This window comes from Pseudochaenichthys georgianus, chromosome 10, assembly GCF_902827115.2.
Source record: "Pseudochaenichthys georgianus chromosome 10, fPseGeo1.2, whole genome shotgun sequence".
In the NCBI taxonomy this organism is placed as follows: Eukaryota; Metazoa; Chordata; class Actinopteri; order Perciformes; family Channichthyidae; genus Pseudochaenichthys; species Pseudochaenichthys georgianus.
The window spans coordinates 6686111-6709958 of NC_047512.1; the positions used below are offsets into that span (position 1 = coordinate 6686111).

General features: G+C 43.2%; 1 protein-coding gene across 1 annotated transcript in view; it reads left to right on the forward strand.

Annotated features, from left to right (window-relative positions):
- Positions 1 to 20736, forward strand: part of ankrd50 (ankyrin repeat domain 50) — a 41143-nt gene extending 20407 nt beyond the window's left edge. Inside the window, exon 4 of the mRNA XM_034092554.2 lies at positions 15693 to 20736. Coding sequence (XP_033948445.1) covers positions 15693 to 19234 — 3542 coding nt within the window. The 3' untranslated portion in view covers positions 19235 to 20736. The remainder of the gene's footprint in view (positions 1 to 15692) is intronic.
- Positions 20737 to 23848: the final 3112 nt, after the last annotated feature.

Genomic DNA, 23848 nt, shown 5'->3' on the forward strand with positions numbered 1-23848 from the left:
GCTCACTGCTTGATAGCGCGAAGCTCCGTTTACGCCGGTTGCTAAACAACATCGTTATGGGGAAATACAAGTCTGCGTCCAAATGGTTGGAAGATAAGGAGGAAGGACAATCAATACTGTATATAGTCAATGTGAGGTAAAGTGTGTCGCCAAGGTAACCGGTTAAAACTCTAAGTGGCGATGAGGTCTTAAAATGTGTGGAAAGGGTCTTAAAAGGTTTTACATTTGACTTCAGGATTCCTGCACATACCCTGATTTCCCAAAACATATATTACATACTACTTCTATCACATTTTCATTAGCAAGATATATAGATTTGAACAGAACTGTCTTGATGTTATCCCAAATGTTACAATGGCCTGTTATCTACATCTACAAATATCCCAAAACATCCTACATACTGTTTCTGTCAAATGTTCATGACCCAAAAATATAGATTTGAACTGACTTCATTTAAACCCAGATGTTACTGTGGCATGTTGTCCAACATTGCATAATGGCAAGGGCCGGTGGAATCTACACAGTTTGTCTAAAATAGTAAGACGCTTACCTTTTTATTATGCAGCTCAAAGGACTCGAGTCCAGACTTAAGGTATCTTATAAACTGCGTGTATCTGTGTGTTGACGGAGTATAATTGCACGATGCAGTTCAGTGTCAGCATTATCAGAGCACCTGTCTCTCATTAGAATGATTGTCATGTGTTTACACCGTGCCTCCACACTATAGTTTGAAAGTAGTTTGTAAATGATCGGGTGCAGTGTTTGGGATTAAGTGAAATCTTAAGTGTAGGCGTCGGACTGGTGGAAGTGAAGTTTAGATCTGATCGGTGTTGACAGTGGCAGTTAGAAAGCGGCTTGTTTTTTCGGGACACCAGAACTCTTTCTGAATCTTGTCATGCCTCTAGCGACAAAGCAACTGCGATGCAAGCTGCCCACTTCTGCGTAATCGCAGAGACATGCCCACCCACGCGCCCCTCTGACAGCAAAGTGTGTGTGTGTGTGTGTGTGTGTGTGTGTGTGTGTGTGTGTGTGTGTGTGTGTGTGTGTGTGTGTGTGTGTGTGTGTGTGTGTGTGTGTGTGTGTGTGTGTGGTGTGTGTGTGTGTGTGTGTGTGTGTGTGTGTGTGTGTGTGTGTGTGTGTGTGTGTGTGTGTGTGGTGTGTGTTGTGTGTGTGTGTGTGTGTGTGTGTGTGTGTGTGTGTGTGTGTGTGTGGTGTGTGTGTGTGTGTGTGTGTGTGTGTGTGTGTGTGTGTGTGTGTGTGTGTGTGTGTGTGTGTGTGTGTGTGTGTGTGTCAGTCAGTCGTGAATGTTAATGGGAACATTTCATGTGTAGCTTTCTTCCGAGTGACTGCCTGTTTGTCGTGCGTCCTCTTATGTTGCCAGCCAGAGAGCCGTCTGTTCTTTTTGTTTCTGATACGGTTTGAAGGGAATCTCATCTCGGAACGATCCGATAAACGGCAGTCACAGTCTTACATTCTGTCTTTCTTCTTTGGACTGGCTCTCATCTCATTCCCCTCGTTGACTGCTTCTTTGATGATGGCCAATCTTTCGTCAAGCTCTTATTTCAATTGCCCCGGAATTGGTTTAAAAGAAAAGCGAGTCGTTTGAACAGAGGACCAGAGCCACACTCACACATCCGATGAGATGCCTCCATTCAATAGGAGTGAAGGTCAGGACTTGAGCGAAGTCGCTTTGTTTGTGCAGACACGCCGTTCTCGATGTGGTGGCTTCTATTATTCCAGCGTCTCATTGGATGCCATTGAGTTTGTGCGCTGAGGTGCTCCTACTATACGCCTCAGCCTTTCTCCCTGGCTGACGCTTTCAGCTGCGCCTTTGTTTTGTCTAGATTCAGTCTTCCGCTTTTAGTTTCGACCGTGGAAATTCTTCTGCTAGACTTGGCTATTCCCCCCCCTCACACATAAACGGATGTAGGCATGCAGGCGAACTCACTTCCAGCATCCTCCATTAGCTCGTATGCCTCATTATAAGTACATTAGTGCGAATACTCCCAATTCCTGCAGCACTGGACCTAAAATAGACCAAAGGACTTCAGAATATCAAATTGAGGCCCCTAAAAATACCCTCTGTATTGTTTACAAGTCAGTGACCGGACAAAACGTCCACTTTCATGCTCTATGCAAAGCCAACTCTTATTTTATATGAGCAGTCTATTTTGTCTGGGGTGGAGGTTGTGTGGGTTTCCCAGTATACTCCGGTCTGTGGTGATGGGAACTTTGTGGTGTGGATAGAGCTTGAGGAATGACCTTTAACCAGAGGGTCGCTCTGCAGAAAAGTCGCTGGACTGGAAACCCGCGCAGATGCTTTCAAGAGCTCGAACATTATTTAAGAGAAGAGTTACTATATGCATCAATAGGAATGTTTTTTTCTTTCGAAAAGAGATGCCTTTCCACCCCACGAGCAGCGCGTTGAATTCTTTCCTTGTGTCTGTCGGAGTGGAATGTGCTTTGGGAAGTTTTCAACACCTCTGAGACCGAGCAGGAAGAAGGAGGCATTCTGACTTCTGCGGCAGAATGCCTCGCTCGCATCCGCTCTGCTAAAGCCTCGCAAACAAAGACCGTTCTGTTGGTGGGGAGGAGTACAAGAATGTTGCCGCGTATCCTCCTGGCTGCCTCACATTATATGATCTCTCCGTTTTTAATTAAGTCTCAATTTGTTATCTTTGAAATGGACGTAATGCTGTGTTGAGACTAAAAACGGCAGTTGGTTCGATGTGGAGCTGCTTCTTCGCGCCCCAAGTGACAGCAGAAGCAGCTTTTCCTCCACATATCTCCCTCTGTGAGCTGTGCTACTAAGGCCATGTTAGAGGTAGCGGAGTGGAAACACTTAGGCAGCGATTTTGGTTGGGAGCCGGGGTAGAACCTGTGCCAATTTTACAAGGCCTCCGGCAGCAGGGAGAGCAAGGGAACGGGGGGGGGGAAGGCGGGGTGGAGGTGGGAGATGTGGCGGAGGGGGCAGGGCGTCTAAATAGAAACAGCCTCTCAGACATGTATCGTTTTCAACAGCTCATACCTTAGCCTCTCATCATCCTCTCACTCATAACGCCGATGATATCTTAAAATGAGACGGATCTTAGCTTGTGCTGACACGTATAACTTCTCAAATAACAGATATTCAATATATTTTTATTCGCTTTTTGTGGACTCCTTTTGCTGGATTTTTCAAATGTACTTACGGTATAATTAAAATGATTATAGATTGAATTCAATCCTAATCCCCCCCATAGCGTTTGATTTATCCGTGTGTGTGATCTTTTTATCGAGTGAAGCCATCACTGGACTGTAATGGATACCATCTGTCCAATATTGTTTATCGTGCATGCTTGTCAACATCACTGTTAATCTAGTGGAGACGCGTGTGTAGCCTGCTGTCCTAGTTGTAGCAGGGAGAACTGCATGGAGAAGAGGAACGTGCTGGGAGTTTTAACATATTCATAAATAATAATTTGATACGACATGCATTGAAGCACAGATTTGAACGAGCCAGTAGTTATATACTCAACCCCAATTCTGATATGTATATGATTTTAATAATTACTGATCGTATGAGTATACTTGCCTATTCTTAACTCTTCAAGAAGTACATTTACCATTATATTTAAAGGGGCCTATTATGATAATTTCCACTTTCATATTTGTATTTAATGTTCCTCTTTTCACCCTCTGTCTGAAACCAGAGGCCAGTCTGCTCTGTTGTGATTGGTCAACCTTTTTAGAGATGTCCCGCCTCTTAGGCTACAATTAAGAAAAATAGGGCCCCTTTAACCTTTATGTTTTTTGTCTCAGAAGCAGAAATAAGCAGCTTTCCCACGTAGTCATTGTGACATCCAGCTAGCTAGTCATCCACGTTTAAAAATCATCTTTTCAAATCTTGAATTTCCCTGTGTGAACTAGCTTTTAATAAAACAGCAGCCATATAATTATTTATTTATTTATTTAAGAATTGATGGCAGAGTTTCATATTCAAAGAATATTCTAGCAGTAGGCGTCATTCACAATGTTTTTCTCTCCTAATTTCCTGTCATCTCCACCAAAAAAACCTGACATGCATTCCCTGAAAAGAGGTATTATACCACCTGATGAGAAAAATAAAAGACTTCTTAAACTATTATCCAATCTGCCAAATCGTAACCCTAGGAGATAAAAAGGGCTTTTTGTCAAATCTGAGATAATCGGCGTGAGCAGATTATCGCCTCTCAAGTCTCTCCTCCCGTACGGAAGCTTGTCGTGACTAATCCACGAATACAGGAGTAGCTAGATGACAATGATACAGCGCCGTTTAAAGGGAACACAAAACAAAACCCTGTGCAATCTGTACTTAGGATTTTGAGAGAGAAGCCAACATGAGCGAGGGATGAGGAAGTATGGAGCGAAGACATGGATTTGTCGACTGCGGTGCCAGTAGTTATAATAATAATATAGCATCAGATGGAGCTGTGAAAGATAACAGCTCCCCTTAAACAACCACATTCCTGCTCTCCAGAGTTACGGCAACTTCAATTAGATTGATTTCCTCCATCATAAAATACATTATTATTTTCATGCTTTTTCAATTTTTACCGTTGGTTCTCACTGTCGGTCACAGGGGGCACGAGGCAGGCGTTTTGAGGGTGTACCAGTGAGAAACTTGGCCACACATAAAAGCCCCTCTTAGTTATGAATCACAGCTGTAATTAAGACGGTTATATTCCTGGCTCAGTCGGAGGAATGTCGGAGTAGCGCGTGGCCCCTTTAAGAAGACACTCATCCTGGGAGGCATTTAGATGCGGGGTCTACTCATTTCCTTCCTAAAATGACACATGAGTTTTTTAACTCGAAAGTAATGAGCAGGGGATCTTTCATAATCTCGATTATTTGGGTCAATAATTGTAATTGCGATTATTAAATGCGATTATCCATTTACTTTGAAAACATCAATTTATTAAAAAAATATATTTTGTCTTTTTTTTGGACGAGTCCTCATTTTTATTTAAAAAAAATGTGAACAGTATGTTTTTAACAGTTGATTACCCTGAACTTTAAAGGCGGGGTAGATACGTTTCAGAAACCGGCTCGAGATACACTTTTTGTTATATTCCATGGAATGCTCTTAACATCCCGATAGCAATGAATATCTGAAGTGCTTTGACAAAAAATCCATAAAAAAATGTCATCTGTAGAAGCCGTAATACTGTAAAAAGTACAACCTATGGCCTACCTGTCTGTCAGCCTTCCATCGGGGCACACACTTATCTCGTGCCCTCATTGGTCATGTGCGCGTTCGTGTGTGTTGGAGGAGGGGCTCTGTAAGGAAGTGGCAGATTTTCTCCGGTTGTGTATTTTTATTTTCAAATTCTAGCGATCTCGAGCCGGTTTCTCAAACTTACCTACCCCACCTTTAAGTATATTTCTACTGAAAAACCAAAAAAAAAAGTAATAATAAGAAAATAATCGTTTTATTTCGATCACATTGTTTTCGTATCGTTGCAAACCATAATCGTAATCGCGATGAAAATATGATTAATTGAGCAGCCCTATAGATATGTCAATATAAATTCCAAAGCTATTATATTATAAAAGCTTCACTTTCAAGAAACGATGACTCTAGGGTGGGTTTGTATTTCCTGTATTTGAGAGGAAGGGGCAGCCCACCCGCACACTTGAACCAAATCTTCCACCTCGGTGAATGGACCTTTCTTTCTGGCCAAGAGACAGAACTGATTTACCACCGATGATCACAAATGAAAAGAACAGCCGTGTTTTTAAAGTATGCACCCTCCTCCACCTCCCTAAGCAAGCCCTTTGTCCTGAGGGTGAATCTGACACACGCTCGTTCTGCCGCAAAGGTCAAGGAAACTCTTAACATCTCCTCTGGATGTGTTATTTCTGTATACTTTCTTTCTGGTCTAATGTGAGACCTCACTGGAGGGACGGAGAGATCTTCTGGCCGACTGACAACACAAACACAGTCGTAAAGCAGCGAGGACTGTTTATTTCTTCTGGGCTGAGGAATGCTCCCTGAAGTGAGACAAAGAGGGCTCTGCTTTCCGACTCCCCAGTAAATGACATTTAGGGGCATCGTTTAGACCAGGGGTTCCCAACCTTTTTTTAACTGAGAGCTACCGTACTTTTCGGACTATAAGCCGCGACTTTTTTCCCCATTTTTTTTGTACAGCTAACGGCCACTAGGGAACCTCCTAAATCTATGGATTTTACAGGTAAAATTAACCACCTTTAACGCTATGGGCTCTATGACCGGTCTGCGCCCGCCGCCTTTAAGCGGCGGGCTCCAGCAGGAAAGGCTGGAGGCCGGAAAAGAGTGAGACAGGTAGCGCGCCAAAGTAAAAGTGGAACCGAGAGACAGAACGAGAGCAAGACAGACGGACAATTTAGCTGCTGCGGCTTATATGCAGGTGCGCTTTATAGTCCGAAAAGTACGGTATTTTTTAAAGTTGCCAGTCTGCCGAGATCTACCAGTCCAAATAGAGAGGCGTAGCCATTACTGACAGCCTACTACCAGGAAAATACACACTACTTGTATAAAACTGACCATTGAATGATTAATACTCCATAAAATACTGCAGATCCTTTATCTTACCTCTAATCTACACACATACAAGTATTTAACTGAAGCTACACAACAGTGTTGTTGATACAGAGTTGGAGTTTACTCACACGTCACATACGTAATGTTTTCAAGAAACATTGAACAGTGCTGCCACATATGACACAGGAAAAAATAAAAGACTCTGAACCCTTTCTTTGCCATTAAAAGTAGGCTTCCTAATGAGACAACTCAGGAATCTGCTGCCAAAGTGCAATAAAAATACAAAATTAATAAAATCAAACCCTTTTTTTGTTGCATTTTAGTAGAGTATAAAAAGAAATGCCTTTTTAAAATAGGATGCAAGCAACACTAGTTTCTTAACCTGAATTGATGATAGACTATAATCAATTTAAGTTTGCATTCCTATACCATTTTGTACAATAATTAGAATGAATAAGTTCAAACTTACAGCTGATTAATAACGGTATCTAACTTGAGTTTTTATTATATCAAAAACCTGTTGAAATGCTTCTGTTATTTTTACTGTCCCCAAAAAGCGCGTCGGCAGCCTCCAGGAATGCTTCTTTCACAACTTCGCCGTCTTTGAAAGACTTCATGTGTTTCGCAAGAACGTGACTGACACGATAAAGTGCTCTGGTAGCAGCCTTGCTCTTGTTGTTGGGCCTGGTGGAAATGGCCTGCTGTGCATTTAGCTGTCCTCTCAGGCCCCTGCCCTTTTGGAGCGTAGGGCAGAATCAGGAGGGAATTCCGTCTCGTAGCGTTTGTGCACTGTTTTGAAATGCCGCTCCTAAATTACCCTTCTTCGATAAAGCCACGCTCGCATTGCAGATGAGACAGATGGACTTTGAATTGGAATAGATACAAAAATAATCATCCTCCCACTCGGAGTGAAAATTATATATTTTGGGCTTTTTTGCTTCTGCCATAATTGCGGTCTTGTGTGTGTGCGGACTGTCACTCCTGTTGACACGGACAACGTCAGCGAAATAGTGCCCACTGCCGACCAGCCACGCCCGACACATGGGGTCTAGCCGGCCAATCACAAAGCTTTGATGCGTTCAAGTGCATTATTCTGGCACAGGAAGATTATGTTACAGGACATTAACGATAAAACAGAATATTGTTGTTCTATTTTTAGACACATCGCGATCGACCGGTTGGGCACCCCTGGTTTAGCACCCCTGGTTTAGACGGTTGGATGTTCAGCGCCAGGAATGCAACAAATGATTTTAAAACGTAACTAGAAAAGTAAGATTTTTATGAGAGCGAGTTGATGACAAGAACCATTTTCACTACTGAAAGGCGTTCTTCAAACTTAAAATTGAAGTCTTTATGTAATCATTTATTCCAATTCCAAAAGGTTCTGCATTTATCACTGAGACTAAATTGCACAACATTAAACCAAAGAGCACATTCGACAAATGCCTCCTGCTTCCAACACATTATTAAAGCTTGTTCTGTCCTCCCTTCTTAAAAGTTTTTAGTATTGATCTCTCTGCTTGATTTCTGGTTCAACGAGACCAAGGACAACATATTTAATTAGCTTAACTCCCTCCTTTCTTAAAATCGGCTTACACAGACAAGCAGATTTATGTCCATGTTGGTGTTCCAGTTGTCGTCTGCGAGGCTGCACGTCGAGCCTCACTTTGGATGAGCCGAAGACCATAATCCTTGCTGAATACTGTAATTTACCAGCATGCAGTCTGACAGCCGGGCAAATTACAGGTCTACCGTGTCTCTATCTATAACACCTTGGGTGCTCCACTGCAGTAACATGACTTTGAACATGGCGGGCGAACCGGCTGGCCTCTTACCTCCTGAGGTGATGCCCCTTGGTATGTGGCATGCCCCTGCCACATTTTTATAGACTTTTATAGAATTTCTTTCAAGGCAGTGATGCAGAGTACGACATGTCAGATTCTGCTTTAATTAAAGGGTAATCTAATTAAGTCTTAATTTAACTTCAGTTGGAATCAATGCCGTTAAATTCCTGGCACATTTTTGGGCTGGTGTTGCTTGAGGCGTAAAACCGTCAAAGAAAAAAAAAAAAAAAAAAATTATATCACACGGTCTCTTAACCTTTGTGCTATGGATGACTCTGCAAGTACCTGACTCTACAGCAAGCTGCCACACCTTTCCTCATTCTTAGAGGCTATTTACACGGGAACGCAAACAAAACGAATTCGATATCAAAAAACTCCATTCACACGGATACGGCTCAATAAACGTGTCCGTTCACACGAGACCGCTCAACCCGCTGGAGACGCTGTAGTACATATGCCGGGCCTGTAAGTGGCGCTGTACTTTCGTCACAAAATACACCAAAAGCAGCGAAGAAGACCCCGGAGCATGGTTGCCATGGTTGCCTGGTTGCCCTTCTGTTTATTCTCCGCGGTGGATTTAGCAACATGTAGTTCATGTAGTTCTCCATGTCCACTTGTTGCTGATGGTTGTGGTAGAGGAGCTGTAGATTTGTGCACTAACATCTGAAGCATGGTGAATAGCAGTAGCAGTAGCTACAGCAGTGAGCAGCAGAGGCGGGGCTATGGCTTCATCGTTATCAGGAAAATTATCGTATAGGACATACACACGGATCCGTTTGGCCCCCCAAAGCGTTATATCCACCTTGTGACCCATTATCGTTTCCGCGGTTCCGTTACGGCCTTGTGTGAACGAACGGACTATACGAAGGTGAAAAGTAGCGGATACAACCCGTTTGCGTTCCCGTGTAAACAGCACCTTAAACTGTTGTCTAATCATTTTCCTGGGGAATCCTTACCAAATGATCCCAGACCTTCCTGGCACTGGCCGGTAGCAGATTATGGCTTGTTTGACTGCCATGCTTCACTTAGTAGTTCCTTGTGCAGGTGAATAGAAACATGTGCCGGCCGGCTAAATGAGGTCACCGGGAGGTCAGCCGCTTTAATAATAATGAACAAAAACACGGACAGGGATCGAGGATCCTTTATGGATCAGGGAACTCCCAGCACTAAAGAGCTTACTGCCACCATGTAGACTTAAGACTTGTGTCTTCAGAAACAAAAGAGTTATTTTATTTGACAAGCAGGCCTTAATTAAATGACCGTTTATGGTGCTTTGTATGATGGGATTTATTAAGCACACATATGCCCTTTTTAACATTTAAGAAAATAGGATCATATGGCATTAAAATAATTGTCTGTACAAGCTTTACTTTCTCCATCCATTACAGGAATTGGTAAATGGGCATTTTAAATGAAGTTAATTTTGTTAATGTGTTTTTCTATTATTTCTTGCTTAACACTGTTATTATAGTTCGCTTTTGGAATGTCTTCACTTGGTTGACATTTCCAGTCATTTGTGCAGCTGCAAGAAGCTCCATGATATATAGTTACATCTCTCCTGTAGAGATATGCATTATGGGATACAGTGAGTGAAGGCGCACACATGTGGCCAGGTGCACAGCCTCATGACTCAGTCTCTTGTCACCAGCTTAATGAGCTCCTGTCACTCAAAATCATGTGTACAGCGACTTTTCTATTTGGTTGTTAGGGAAATAAATCCATCACTTCTGGTGTGCTCTGCACGGATGATCATAAGATTGATATTTTATTCCCAATGCCGGTGGTTTGATAGGTTTATCAGAATGCAAATAATGCATATGCTATAAAGCCTCTGTAATGCAAAGAGTGAGAGGGCCTGGATCGGCAGTATGTTTAAAGGGGCCCTATTATGCTTTGGGGGGTTTTCCCTTTCCCATAGTGTGTTATAGGATTGTGTGCAAAACATGAATGAAAAAACTCCTAAAATGAAATATTTATCCAAATAGGAATTAACACGTTTCACCTCGTCAGATATTGTAAAACAGTGAGTATAATTCACTATAAATAACATGTTAGGGTTAAAGTTAGTTTCCTGAAGCCATCCCTGGTGATTGCTTTCATGGCAAAATAAGTTTTAAAATCCACCAGTGGTGCAGTTTGAGAGAGAAATGTGTCTACTCCACAACTATCATACATTTTGACTCCCCAAAAAGAAGCAGATATTCAAATAACTACTGCGCAAACATGCAGCTCATTCCTCGAGTGTTCCTACATGTCCTGATGAATCAGTTAAGGAACATCAAAGTCTGAGTAACACCTTTTTTTTAAATGGATAAAAACAAAGGAGAAATCCATGTTTGAGAAAGCACTTAGTGTTTAATGTGTTCCTGTTCGCCTCACCCCCCGTCAGCTCGGTTCAGTTGCAGCACAACAGGTTTGACTGGAAACCCTTTTCACATCCCGTTTGAAATCAAGATAGAGGCGTGTTTGGGCAGGAGCATTTTCATGTGCTTTGCCTCAACAACAAAAAAAGTGTAATCAGTTCACGGTCTCGCCTGGTGTTCGTTTAGTACAGCGGGAAACACAGAGTTAACATAAAATGTACCAATTTTAAAATGATTTTCTCCTGCAATAGTTATCTCTGCACGGTGGAATTATCGCCCATTAGAGGGGCAACGCTTTGTCTTTTCTCACTTGTGAATAAGCCACATTAATGTGAAATCAACGAGAAAGTGTTATCTCCCTTTGTCCGGTAGAGTAGAAATTGGAAAGTGCACATCTAACCAGGAACAGTATTTATTTTAGATTAATAACATCACTATTTCAAAGCTCTGCCGTGAGCAGACCGTTGGAGCGGACTCTCATCCACATACTTTTGTTTGGGAGGTTGGCGCTCTCGGGTTTTCTGGAGCCCGGGTCCCTGCAGCTGTCGAACAGACGCTTGTCCACCACAGGTTTGCTGGAGAGACTGAAGAGAGGGCTTGGGTTTCTATTTTCTTTATGGATTAGATGACCTAAGATGGTGTCTCGCAAAACGAATCAGAGAAGCTGTCGTTCAGAGATGCCCAGTTGATGAGCTCGGACCTCTAGTTTCCCGACGTGCATGCACACACGCTGCCTCGTTTGTCATCGGAAAAATGAATCTAGAAGGCAAACAGTCGCTCTTTTGTACACCGGGCTCTGTCTCCTGTGGCTGGTGTCCAGCTCTGTAACGAGCAGCAGCTGGCTCAGAGGCCTGTACTCGGGAGCTGCATCCCTCACCCCGATGAATGTGTCAGTTGTTGCTTGTTTAGCAGTCGCTTTTGTTCGCTCTCTGAACCGTCCTCGCTCACACACACAAATAGCCCGAGCAAACACAATACGCAGCTACAGTTTGCGTAACCCAATTACAATGGTGCAAAACCGACTTCTTCATGTCTGCCGGGTTTTTGGAAAGACGGATAATGGTTCTTGGAAGGCATTTAGACATTAGTACCCAATGAGAGTCCTTGTATCCTTGTATAATGCGTAATAGTAGTTCTCGTTACACCACAGTCATCAGATGCAGGTTGAATGACGTTCCCCCTGCGGTTGTTTTGGTGCTTTATTCGCAGGAGCGAGGCAATAATAATGCCATGACCTCACAGTTGACATCCAAGCCGTATGTTTGCGGATGACTAACGTGGAAATTGTGGGTCATTATCCACCATGTGTAGGAAATCAAAGACAAGGTTTTGGTTTGGTCTGACTGGAGGCTCTTGCTCGTTGTATTCTTTTATTTCTTGTCTATAGAAATCGTTTTTTAACAGAGGCTAGAGATGTTTTCATGGTGGCTGCAGCCAAATGTCTGTCTCCTCCCTCCTCCCTCCCTCCTCCTCCTCCTCCTCCTCCTCCTCCTCCTCCTCCTCCTCCTCCTCCTCCTCCTCCTAGTCACTGTATCTTAATAATTGGCGTGTCAGCGACCGTGGAATGTTGGAGAAACTGTTTATCATAAACTACAGCACCGAAGCATTTTTTCTTTTGTTCCCTTGAGAACATATTCATGACGGAGTAACATCTCCAGAATGTGTTAGTGGTGCACATGCAGTCTTCTTCCAAGTCCCCTCTGTGAATAGAACAAATCAACGTCCAAACAATATGAAATCAACACTTTGCTAAAGTCACCGGCTGTGTGAAAAATCCTTTTTTTTTTCCTTCCCTGGTTTCCCCCCCGTTAATGGCCTCTTCCCCTCTCCCGGCCAGTGGGTTTCCTGTCCCAACTGGAGCAAACCCAGAATGTCCAAAGCAGGAATCGGGTCCATAAGGAGTAGGAGGACCAGTCAGGGACATCAAAGAGTCACACACATGGGCCCGAGATCGTACCAGGCATCAGATGTATCGAAACTAAAATTATAAATGCTAATTTTATACTGTGTGACTGAGGCTCTTGTTATTGTACATTAGACTCAAAAGCACGGTGGGAAGTACATCAGCTAGTGTGGCCTTTAAGCTAAACAAAAGCACATGAAACAAAAGACTAGGAAAAATAAGAGTTCCTGTGATGTTTGCATGAGAGCCTGAAATTGGAACTCAATAGCTTGAAGATTGAGCCGTAAGACGAAGGAGGAACAGGAGTGCACATGAGGAACATTTGTTAAATTCAAGTGTTTCTTTATCTTTTTGATACAAAGCTTAAATAATCCACTGCCGAGCTTAAAAGGACCCGATGTCTTCCTTGTCAACACGAGGAATCAGTCCGCTTGATGGAGCAAAGACTTTCAATACACACACAATTGGTAATGTTTTTCAGTACTTAAAGGTAGGAGTGCTTGAGTGTTTTTTTACATACCTATAGCTACTTCACAGATTCACTTTGCATCCGTCTCCTGTAATGTCCACGGCTTCTCCGGCAAGGGAGTGGGAACTGGTGCTGGGGGTCGGAGCCAGAGAGAAGAGGGTGAAGGGAGGGTGGTACACGTGCACATTCACTGAGACATACTGAAAGTGGGTTAGGGTCAGTGGGTTTGTGTAATGGTTTAGCAATGATATGGTAGAACGCTGTAGAAAGATACTTCATTGCTTTATTCATTAAACATGTGTGCACAGCTGCCCCAGTGGCACATCTTTGATTCGATTTATTGACATGTTTATTCAAAAATGTATTTATTTTTTACATTTTCTCCGTTTTTGTTCCAGTTTAGTATAGCGAGACGTGTCCTTCTTTGAAATCCTAAATAACAAAAGTGATGGCACCCTCCTTCCTTGTCTAGAGTAGGAAACTACGGCACAACATATTGTCAGTAATGTCCAACCTAAGATTGTAAATATTAAAATCAAAATAAGTTGTTCTCACATTCAGATGTTTGCCGTGTAGGTCATTCACCATAGTATCTTCGATGTGAATGCCCTACATTCCAGTTGGAACCACAACAAAGCTCTCAAGGACAAAGTAAGGAAGATGATTGTGAGGCACGGCTAGTGGAGGCGCTTATCTTAAACAAACCCAGAAGCAGGTGATAAAGAAACCCCAGCGCTTGTTGTTTACCAGCGCTTGTTGTTTACCAGCGCTTGTTGTCCAAACTGTCAGTACCAGCTTGGGAACTCGCGTTAAACTCATCGTCTCTTATCTGGCTTCCAGGTGTGGTTGGCACCGGGCCTGTGTGGAGCACGATTTCACAGCCTTGTCCACCCACACGATAGCAGTCAGAATAACAGAGCTTGAGCCTAAGGCCTGGTGAGAGTCTGATTCATATGATGTACGGGCAAAAGTTGTGTTATATAATCAAAGCAATCACAGTTGAGTGGTAAAAGTTAAAAGTCCTCGCATTATATTGTACTCGATTTCAAAAGAGCAGTTTCCTGTCAGTACATGAAATACTCAGGAATGAGATTAAACTACTTTACTTATGTCAATACTTTCATGTTGTGTCCATCATATAATGCAGCTTTTCGGGGAGAAAACGCGGTTGCTTTTCCCTGAGCAGCAGGTCTGTTAGTCGTTGTCAAATACAGTATGTCAACAACACGGAGACCCTCTAGTGACATTTATTTCCTGTTTTAGTAACCCCCCGAGAACCATGGGAACTGTATATATAAGTATGCACAAATAATCTCTTTGCTCTCTGACTGGGGCTTCACAGATCTTGAACAGATTGTTTTAATTTGGAGGGAAGTTCATTTCACGTCCATTAGCTGAGGCATCACGGAGCCGTGTTCCCAGCTCGGAGAGGAATTCCCATTAAGACCCACTGTGACGACTTCCCTTCTTTCTCAAAAGACTTTCTCGAGGGGTGTGCTGGGGGCATGGTAATAAGTGAGACACTGGAGTGATGGTTTACAGACCACAGATGTGCTACAGGCATGGAAATGATGTCTCCCTTGCTCGCCCCCCCTTTGACTCTTTCTTTCCTACATCCTCAGCCCCGACCACAGATGATTTGCTCCCGCTGATTAAGCTCGAATAACCTCTGCAGTGAATGGGCGAGTTGAATGACCAATAAAACCACAACCTTTTTAGATTTCCATTATGACCAGGGAAATCGCTTTGAAGTCCTTCTTTTTTGATGAATACATTTGGTTAAGTTTAATGTTATATCAGTCGTATTTCTACTGAAATGAAAATGTACTCTGACCTAGGCACACTCTGAACTATCAAACTAGGGCTGTCTTTTAATCGTATTTTAATCTCGATTTTGGCTTGCAACAATTACGAAAACAACGCAATCTAAATAAAACGATTCTTATTTCTATTTAAAAACAATAATATTTTTGTATTGGTTTTTCAGTCAAAACATACAGTTCAAATATTTTTTTTAATAAATGGATGTTTTCAAAGTAAATGGATAATCGTTTTTAATAATCATGGTATCAATTATTGACCAAAAATAATCGTGATTATGATTTCTTGCCATCATCGCTCAGCCCTACTTCAAACACAAGTGCAGTAGTTTTCATTTTGCGTAGTGTTCTGCCTAATCGTTTTTTTTTACCTGATCATTTCTGCTTCTAGCAGCCATAAGGGTTATGCACTCAATTCCTCTGAAGGGTTCTTCTTTAACAACATGGCTTTACTGTGAATCATTCTTTGCCTCAGGAAATTAATGGTTGGCTTGACCTTATTATCCAAAGGGGCAAGATCAATGGATAAATACTGGGTATGATCTCAAGGTCAGACATAAGATAATTACTCAAGTGGCTCTGTGGGAAGAGTAACACTAATCGTCATCAACAATGATTTCTACAACTACTGCCACTCCATCTCTTAGATTCGTCTTCTAAGGGATTTTGTATGCGTTTTTTAAGCTGTTAGATCCTCTTAACAGCATCCATTTGTAATCAGACTCCTCTAATGTGCAATTCCTTTCTTTCAGGATTCCGCAAAATCAGCCTTGATGATCTGCGCAAGGCCTACATCGTCAAGGATGTGCAGCAGTACATCCTCCATAGGCTGGACCAGGAGGAGGCCCTGAGGCAGCACCTGACCAAGGAGACAGCCGAGATGCTCAACCAACTCCACATCAAAAGCAGTGGCTGCTTCCTCTACCTGGAGCGCGTGCTGGACGGCGTGGTGGAGAACTTCATCATGCTTCGCGAGATCCGTGACATCCCCGGCACCCTCAATGGCCTCTACCTGTGGCTCTGCCAGAGACTCTTTGTCAGGAAACAGTTTGCCAAAGTCCAGCCCATCTTAAATGTAATCCTGGCAACCTGCAGACCACTCACCGTTAAGGAACTGTACCATGCAGTCTGGACTAAAAACATGACACTGACTATGGAAGAGTTTCAGAAAAAGATGGACATTCTCTCCAAGTTGTTGGTTGGTGGCCTTGGGATTACTAAAATCCTTTTTCACTACAGTTTTGCAGAGTGGCTACTAGATGTTAAGCATTGCACCCAGAAGTACCTGTGCAATAAAGCAGAGGGACACAGGATGCTGGCGATGAGTTACACTTGTCGGGCAAAGCAGCTCAAACCACTCGAAGTGCAGGAATTTGCACTGCACCTTGTCAGTTCCAATCTGCAGATTGAGCCATTTAATCTGGCTCTTTGGATGGTTTGGAATGGAACCCCTGCAAAAGACTCTCTGACCACCTCCATACCAAAAGAGCAGGAGGTCCTGCAACTTCTGGTCAAAGCTGGAGCTCATGTAAACAATGAGGACGACCATGCATCGTGTATTGTACAACAGGCCCTGGAAAGAGAGGACTCGATACGGACATTGCTTGACAACGGGGCATCTGTGAACCAGTGTGACTCCAGTGGGAGAACTCTGCTGGCCAACGCTGCATACAGTGGAAACCTTGATGTTGTCAACTTGCTCATATCTAGAAGGGCAAACATGGAGCTGGAAGAAAACCATGGACAGACGGCACTTACTCTGGCTGCGAGGCAGGGCCATACCAAAGTGGTAAACTGCTTAATTGGTTGTGAAGCCAACATAAACCACACGGACCATGATGGATGGACGGCCTTGCGCTCAGCAGCTTGGGGTGGACATTCAGAGGTAGTATCGGCTCTGCTTTATGCAGGGGCCAAAGTGGACTGTGCCGATGCGGATGGAAGAACTGCTTTGAGAGCTGCTGCTTGGGGCGGTCATGAAGACATAGTGTTGAATCTTCTCCAGCATGGGGCGGAGGTCAACAAAGCAGACAATGAAGGAAGAACAGCTCTCATCGCCGCAGCATACATGGGACACAGAGAGATCGTTGAGCACCTCTTGGAACACGGGGCCGAAGTGAATCACGAAGACGTGGATGGAAGGACTGCGCTCTCCGTCGCCGCGCTGTGTGTTCCTGCAAGTAAAGGCCACGCTTCTGTTGTGAGCCTCCTGATTGAAAGGGGAGCAGAGGTTGACCACTGTGACAAAGACTGCATGACTCCTCTCCTTGTGGCTGGCTATGAAGGACATGTCGATGTAGTTGATCTACTTCTGGAAGGTGGTGCTGACGTGGATCACACGGACAACAATGGTCGCACTCCCCTTCTCGCTGCTGCATCGATGGGCCACGCCTCTGTTGTCAACACGTTACTCTTCTGGGGGGCTGCTGTGGATAGCATCGACAGTGAGGGGAGGACTGTGCTGAGCATCGCATCTGCTCAGGGTAACGTGGAAGTGGTCAGAACTCTGCTGGACAGAGGGCTGGACGAGAATCACAGGGACGATTCAGGCTGGACCCCGCTGCACATGGCTTCGTTTGAGGGCCACCGCCAAGTCTGCGATGCCCTTATTGAGCAAGGCGCTCGTTGTACAGAGGTTGATAATGATGGTCGAATACCGCTGATATTAGCTGCACAAGAGGGACATTACGACTGTGTGCAAATTCTTCTGGAAAACAAGTCATGCATTGACGAGAGGGGATATGATGGGAGGAATTCTCTCAGGGTGGCCGGACTGGACGGCCACAGGGACATTGTTGAACTGCTGCTGAGCCACGGTGGTGATATCGATCACAAAGACGCAGACGGACGCCCAACACTCTACATCCTGGCACTTGAAAATCAGCTGGCCATGGCAGAGTATTTTCTTGAAAATGGAGCAAACGTGGAAGCTTGCGACACTGAGGGGAGAACGGCCCTCCATGTGTCCTGCTGGCAAGGGCATGTTGAAATGGTCAGGCTGCTGATTAACTATCATGCCGATGTGAACGCCTGTGACAATGAGAAGCGATCTGCCCTCCAGTCTGCCGCGTGGCAAGGACACACAAAAGTGGTGCAGTTTTTGATAGAGAGTGGCACACATGTGGATCATACTTGCAACCAGGGAGCAACAGCACTAGGCATCGCAGCACAGGAGGGGCACATCGATGTTGTGCAAATACTCCTTGAGAATGGTGCTGAGCCCAACCACGCCGATCAATTTGGACGCACAGCAATGAGAGTTGCAGCTAAAGGTGGCCATTCAATGATCATCAAACTTCTAGAAAAATATGGAGGCACAACTCTCAATGGCTGCAATCCATCCCCAGTACACACCATGGAAGAAAAAACACCATTGGGTATGACTGGTAAAATGCAGTCCCTCACCATTAAATCAAGTAGCTCTAGCAGCACAGGAGCAGGAGATATGCAGTCGTCTGGACGGGGTCTACCCAACGGACCTGTCCATGCTTTCAGTTCCCCGTCAGAATCTCCTGATTCCACGGTAGATAGGAAGAAATCCTCACTTTCAAACAATTCCCTAAAGAGTTCAAAGAACTCCTCCTTGAGAACCACATCATCGACAGCCACGGCCCAGACTGTGCCCATCGACAGTTTTCATGGACTGACATTCACAGAACAAATCCAACAGCACTCACTGCCTCGCAGCCGGAGCAGACAGTCAATTGTGTCCCCTTCCTCTACGACCAAGTCTATTGGTCAGCACCCATCATTTCCATCCAATGACTTTGACTGGGACCAGTTAAAATCTGGTCCCAAGTCAACAAAGGGAAGTAAGACCGGAAATGGGACATCGAACAGTAAAGGAGGAATCGGAGACAAGAAAAAAGTCAAGAACAGCGGATCAACCCAAAGTCAGGTTCTGGAGTACGAGATGACACAGTTTGACAAGAGGATGGCTCTCAACAAATCAGTAGCGAACATTTCAGTGAAGGATCCGCATTGCAAGATCGTGATCGGTGGTTCCAAACGGCAGGAAAGGGGGCTGAGCCAGGATCAATTATTCATCCAGCAGCAGAGCTGCTCTGAGAAGAGGAGGAACGGCATCATGACCAACCCCAAATATCACCAACAGGGTAATCAGGTGTTCCTGAGTAGGGTATCGGTTCCTCGGACTGTGCAGAACAGAGGCCACCAGGATGTTCTAGAGAACTATCCCATTGGGGAAACAGAACTAAGCCTTAAACAAGCCCTGAAACTGCAGATTGAAGGATCAGACCCTGGGTTTAACTACAAAAAGGAGACTCCGTTATAGCTGGTAAGAGATACTTTTCAAAATAATCCTTAAGAATCGAATCTTGTGGCGAAAACATCAACCATTTGTCTCAAAGTTCAAATGAAGTCAGGGTGACGTCACGTAGGCAAGACTTGTCTCTTCATTGGCAGTGGCTAATAATTAGGCTGATAACTGACTTTTAGTTAGCACTGTACTGCACTCAAAACAACCGTCAGTAATTGGAGTTAATCAGACTTGCATGAAGAATACTTCAATCTGGATCAGCAGATGTTTTCCCAAACAACATGAACCCAGATCATTCCTGTACTGTGTCAGCTGTCTTGAATGCCATTCGTCATGCGGACATTGGAGGGAATGTGCCAAAGCAACTGTTTTCATCTGCGTAAAAAAAAATACTGGATGTTTTTTCTCATCATGGGGAGACCTCGAAACAAAACCAAGGGACGATTGTTGAATGCAGCTTATGTGAACTGATACATCGATGTGCCTACATCTGTTACAGCCTTCTTCGTGTATTCATGCAAACTATCATTTTAATTTAATGCTATTTAATAAACGGTGTATGCACTTTTAAGAGTAAAATGACAGACATGCATTTGTTCTATTCACTTTGTATCCCATCCATGTTTTATCAAAGTAACTGTTTGAGAGAAACATACCAATGTTTTTTTATTATGTTATATTATGTGTGTCTCTTTGTTCACACTGACAGCAATGTGCCACCGAGTACATTGTCACAAGACCAGAGGACATAACAGTAACTCATGCCGTGGTATGATTTCTAAAAGCATTGATAGTCTGCCTTTCTAGAGACCCAAAACAATCTGTGTTAACCTTGGATCAGTGTGCTAAGCCTACGTTGTGTGTAATATGTTAATAGCAATGGCATTTTTCATCACAAGCATATTTATTTTTTGGAAAAAAGCCACTTTTGCTGCATTTTTTTGTTGCATTACGCTAAACCATGGTGCTGTGTTCAGAAGTTGCCTGCAGTTATTTTTGGACTCCCAATTTTGTTGGTTTTGTGTATTATTACAAATATGTAAGAAAGAGGGAGTTTCATTTCAAGTGTAAAAAAAAGTTCATTTTGTCCCTATGGGATTTCTCAGTTGCTTGTGTGTTATTATTTTGTGTGTGCATAAAACTATTTAAATAACCCATTGTGTACCGTCGGCAAACGTCTGGTGCTAAATGCAGCAATTTCAAGTGAAAGCAGTGTTTTAAAAAATAACAAATACATCTGTCTGCAGAGTTACATGTGCTGCAATGCAAGAAACAAAATCAAAGCTTTGTTTCCTTCTCGTCATGTGGTTAATTTCCAGTCATTCCTGCTGGGTTTGTTTCAGGGGCAAAATGGTTTCAAAAGGGTTCAGCCATCAAGACGACGCATAGCTGTGAAAGATATGCAGAGTTGTAAAGCCAAAGTTTGATCCAACGTAACTCTGTCCCACCTCCTCCCTGTGAGAAGCTGGAAATCGGTTCAACAGGACTTAACCCCTCAAGAGAGGAAGGGGGGGGGGGGGGGGTGCTCGACTGACGCTGAGGGAACTGAAACATCTGTTTCTCATGAACTGTGTGGAGAGCTGCGTTAGCGTTTACAGGCTCTGTCATATTTTTACAGGCTTTTCATTTTGTCAACAGTGAGCTATTTTTTGCCAAGAACTAGGATCGGGGGGGGAGTAGAAACATATCGCATGCACAAACACTCACAAGCCCTAGTGAAAGCATCAGCTCTTCAGTACTACAGTAGCTCAAACGTCCGCCATGAAGGGTCGTTGGAAGGATTCAAGGCAGGATGGGGTCTCGAAGCAGTGTTGGAAACATTCTGTATAGTCTTATTCAGCAGTTCTCTCGTTTGTCTTGACTGTGTTGCGTCTGTCATCTTTGAGTTGACTGTCAGTGATTGGATTGTAAATAGCTTAACATGTAAATTCAACTTTCATTTAAAAATAATTCCTGTATTATATGAAGTGGAATTTTCTGATGTATATTAAAGTGCTTAATAAACATATTTGCTTTACTGCTGAAAAATAAATGCCTTTTTTTTTTGATAATTTATTTACATGCTAATAAAATGTGATCTTGCCGGTGGACATTTAAATTCATGTTTAGTATGTGATGGTAAAATAAATGGATTTCTTTGAGCCGAATACTCCTGAATCCAAGGCCAACCAATAGAAATGTCCTATAATATGCCATTCATTTTTAATTGAATGACCAATTTATATATTATAAATACATTTTAATACATTTCGTAGTATTGTATGTCATAGCAAACAATTAGGTATATCAGAAAAATATGATTAGTGTGTAATTAAAAACCAATGTGTCACAAAATGTTATATAATAAATATTCAGCATCAAGTGTCATAATAAAATATTTGTACTGTTTTACAAAAAATGTTAGTCATGAAAAGTGTTAGGTAAGTCTTAAAAACGTATATTAAATAAATAAATATGGTTTAAAAAAGCTAGGTTTAGTACTGATGCTCATATGACTGAAGAAGTCCACACTGTTTTAGCATAAATATAATATACACGGCAAAAAGCCAGACAGATATTTGAGAGGCAGAAAATTGTCAAATCCTTTGTGATTACTTGTTTTTCTTTCCTATCGCAGATAACTTGATTTTCTTGGAATCCAAACGCCCTTTTGTATCCACTTGAGGCTGCAAAAACACGAGCTATGCTTTTAATAGCTACCTCCATGTTGGTCATTTGGTGGTGGAGGGCCAAACCAGGACACGGCAGGCATCAAAACAGATGGATCAAGCTGAAGTGGAACAGATAAGTGTGCCAAGTGCTATCAACAACCAACCCCCCCCCCCCCCCCCCAGAGCGCACTGAGTTCACCTCAAACAGGATCTGCAAGAGGGATCAGATACAGAGATGGTGTCAGGATGTGTCTCCTTTAATACATTTGATTAAATACTATAAACGCTACATATCCCCATACTCCTTGGTTGGTACTACAAATCATATCTTGTGTAAATGTTTAAATTCAAAATAGATGTAATAAATGTCTTTCCATGCATCGAGATGAGTGAGCACCATTCCAGCTTTTGGCTCAAAGATTGGACAAAGTTGTTATGCAAACTAAATTGGCTTTGCGTCCTTCACCTAAAACATTTTTCCCGCAGAGCAGCTTAAGAGGTATTGAGATTTCCGGCCTTTCAGCACAGCCTTCCGTGTCGGTCTGGACAGGGTGTGTGTTAACGATTAAACCATCTGGCGCTGATGTCATGTAGCATGTAACGTCCGAGCTTAGAGGGTCTCCTCCATCTGCACATGGCCACATCTGGTTCTTCTCCACCCATGCCCTTGCTTTGGATACAGTGCTAACAAGCTCCCACGCAGTACACACATCATGGCGACTGTTGTGGTCGGCTAGTTCCAGACGCATTTCAAACCCAATGGCATTAATCCACGTGCCATTAAGAGCTGTATGTGTGCAGTTTTCATGCCTCAAAAACACATTTCCTGAATAGCAGTTTTTAGCTCGAGCTAGCGGGAGCGACTGAGTGAAACCAGCTGCTTTGTTGTTTTGTTGTGCTGACAACCTGCATACATATGGCTCCAAACTGGTAATTACAGAATGAAAAACATGTTGATTGATGTGTCCTTGTGAGGAACACGTTTCTCAGTTTGCCTCGAAGGACCTTCAGAAGGAATGCAAACATTGAAGATATGTGTGCCGTTTGGCAGAGCTGTGTGCCGGCTGTCTGGCTTCCAGCTCTCTGTGATCCTGTCATGTTGTGTTTCAGAACAGCTCATCATCGCAGGGTACAGGTGTAACAAGACAGAATGCATCGGCCCAGATGACAGGCCTGTGAGCGAAACACCTCCAGTGTGAGACCTGGTGATTCCTGTAATGGTTTTCTAAGAGTGATGTTTTTCAGTGGGTGGGAAATGCAAGCAGAGTGGACCAGGATTAAAAAACAAGATGCATTTTCAACTGTTTCTTCAATCACTAAGGTATGATCAAGCACAGTATTGCTGAAAAAGGACTTTAGTGCTCCTCAAATCTTGTTTCCATGGAGACATTTCAGTTCTTATGCTATTTTTCATTTTCAATCAAATCCATACTTATTCCCTAATTGCACAGTGAACACATCTCAGCGGACAAAATGTCATTTAATGTCATTGAACATTTTGTAATATAGCAATCGTTTATTTTAACTATCATGGCATATCAAATGTCATAGTATGGTATTTCATCAAAAGTTAACAATATAGAATATAAGAAAAATGTCAGAATAACTTTTATCATGAAATACTGCATCTCATTAATATGTAAGTAAAACTTTATTTATATAGCACCGCTCTCAACAGGAATGTACAAAGTGCTTTACAGTACAGTACACAATTCAAAGTACAACTATAAAAGGCATGCAACATCCATCCATCCATCCATCTTCTCCCGCTTATCCGTGGTCGGGTCTCGGGGGTAGCAGTTCCAGCAGAGAGCCCCAAACTTCCTTTTCCCTGGCGACATCAACCAGCTCTGACTGGGGGGTCCCAAGGCGCTCCCAGGCCAGCGAAGAGATATAATCCCTCCACCTGGTCCTAGGTCTACCCCTTGGTCTCTTCCCAGCTGGACGTGCCTGGAACACCTCCCTAGGGAGGCGCCCA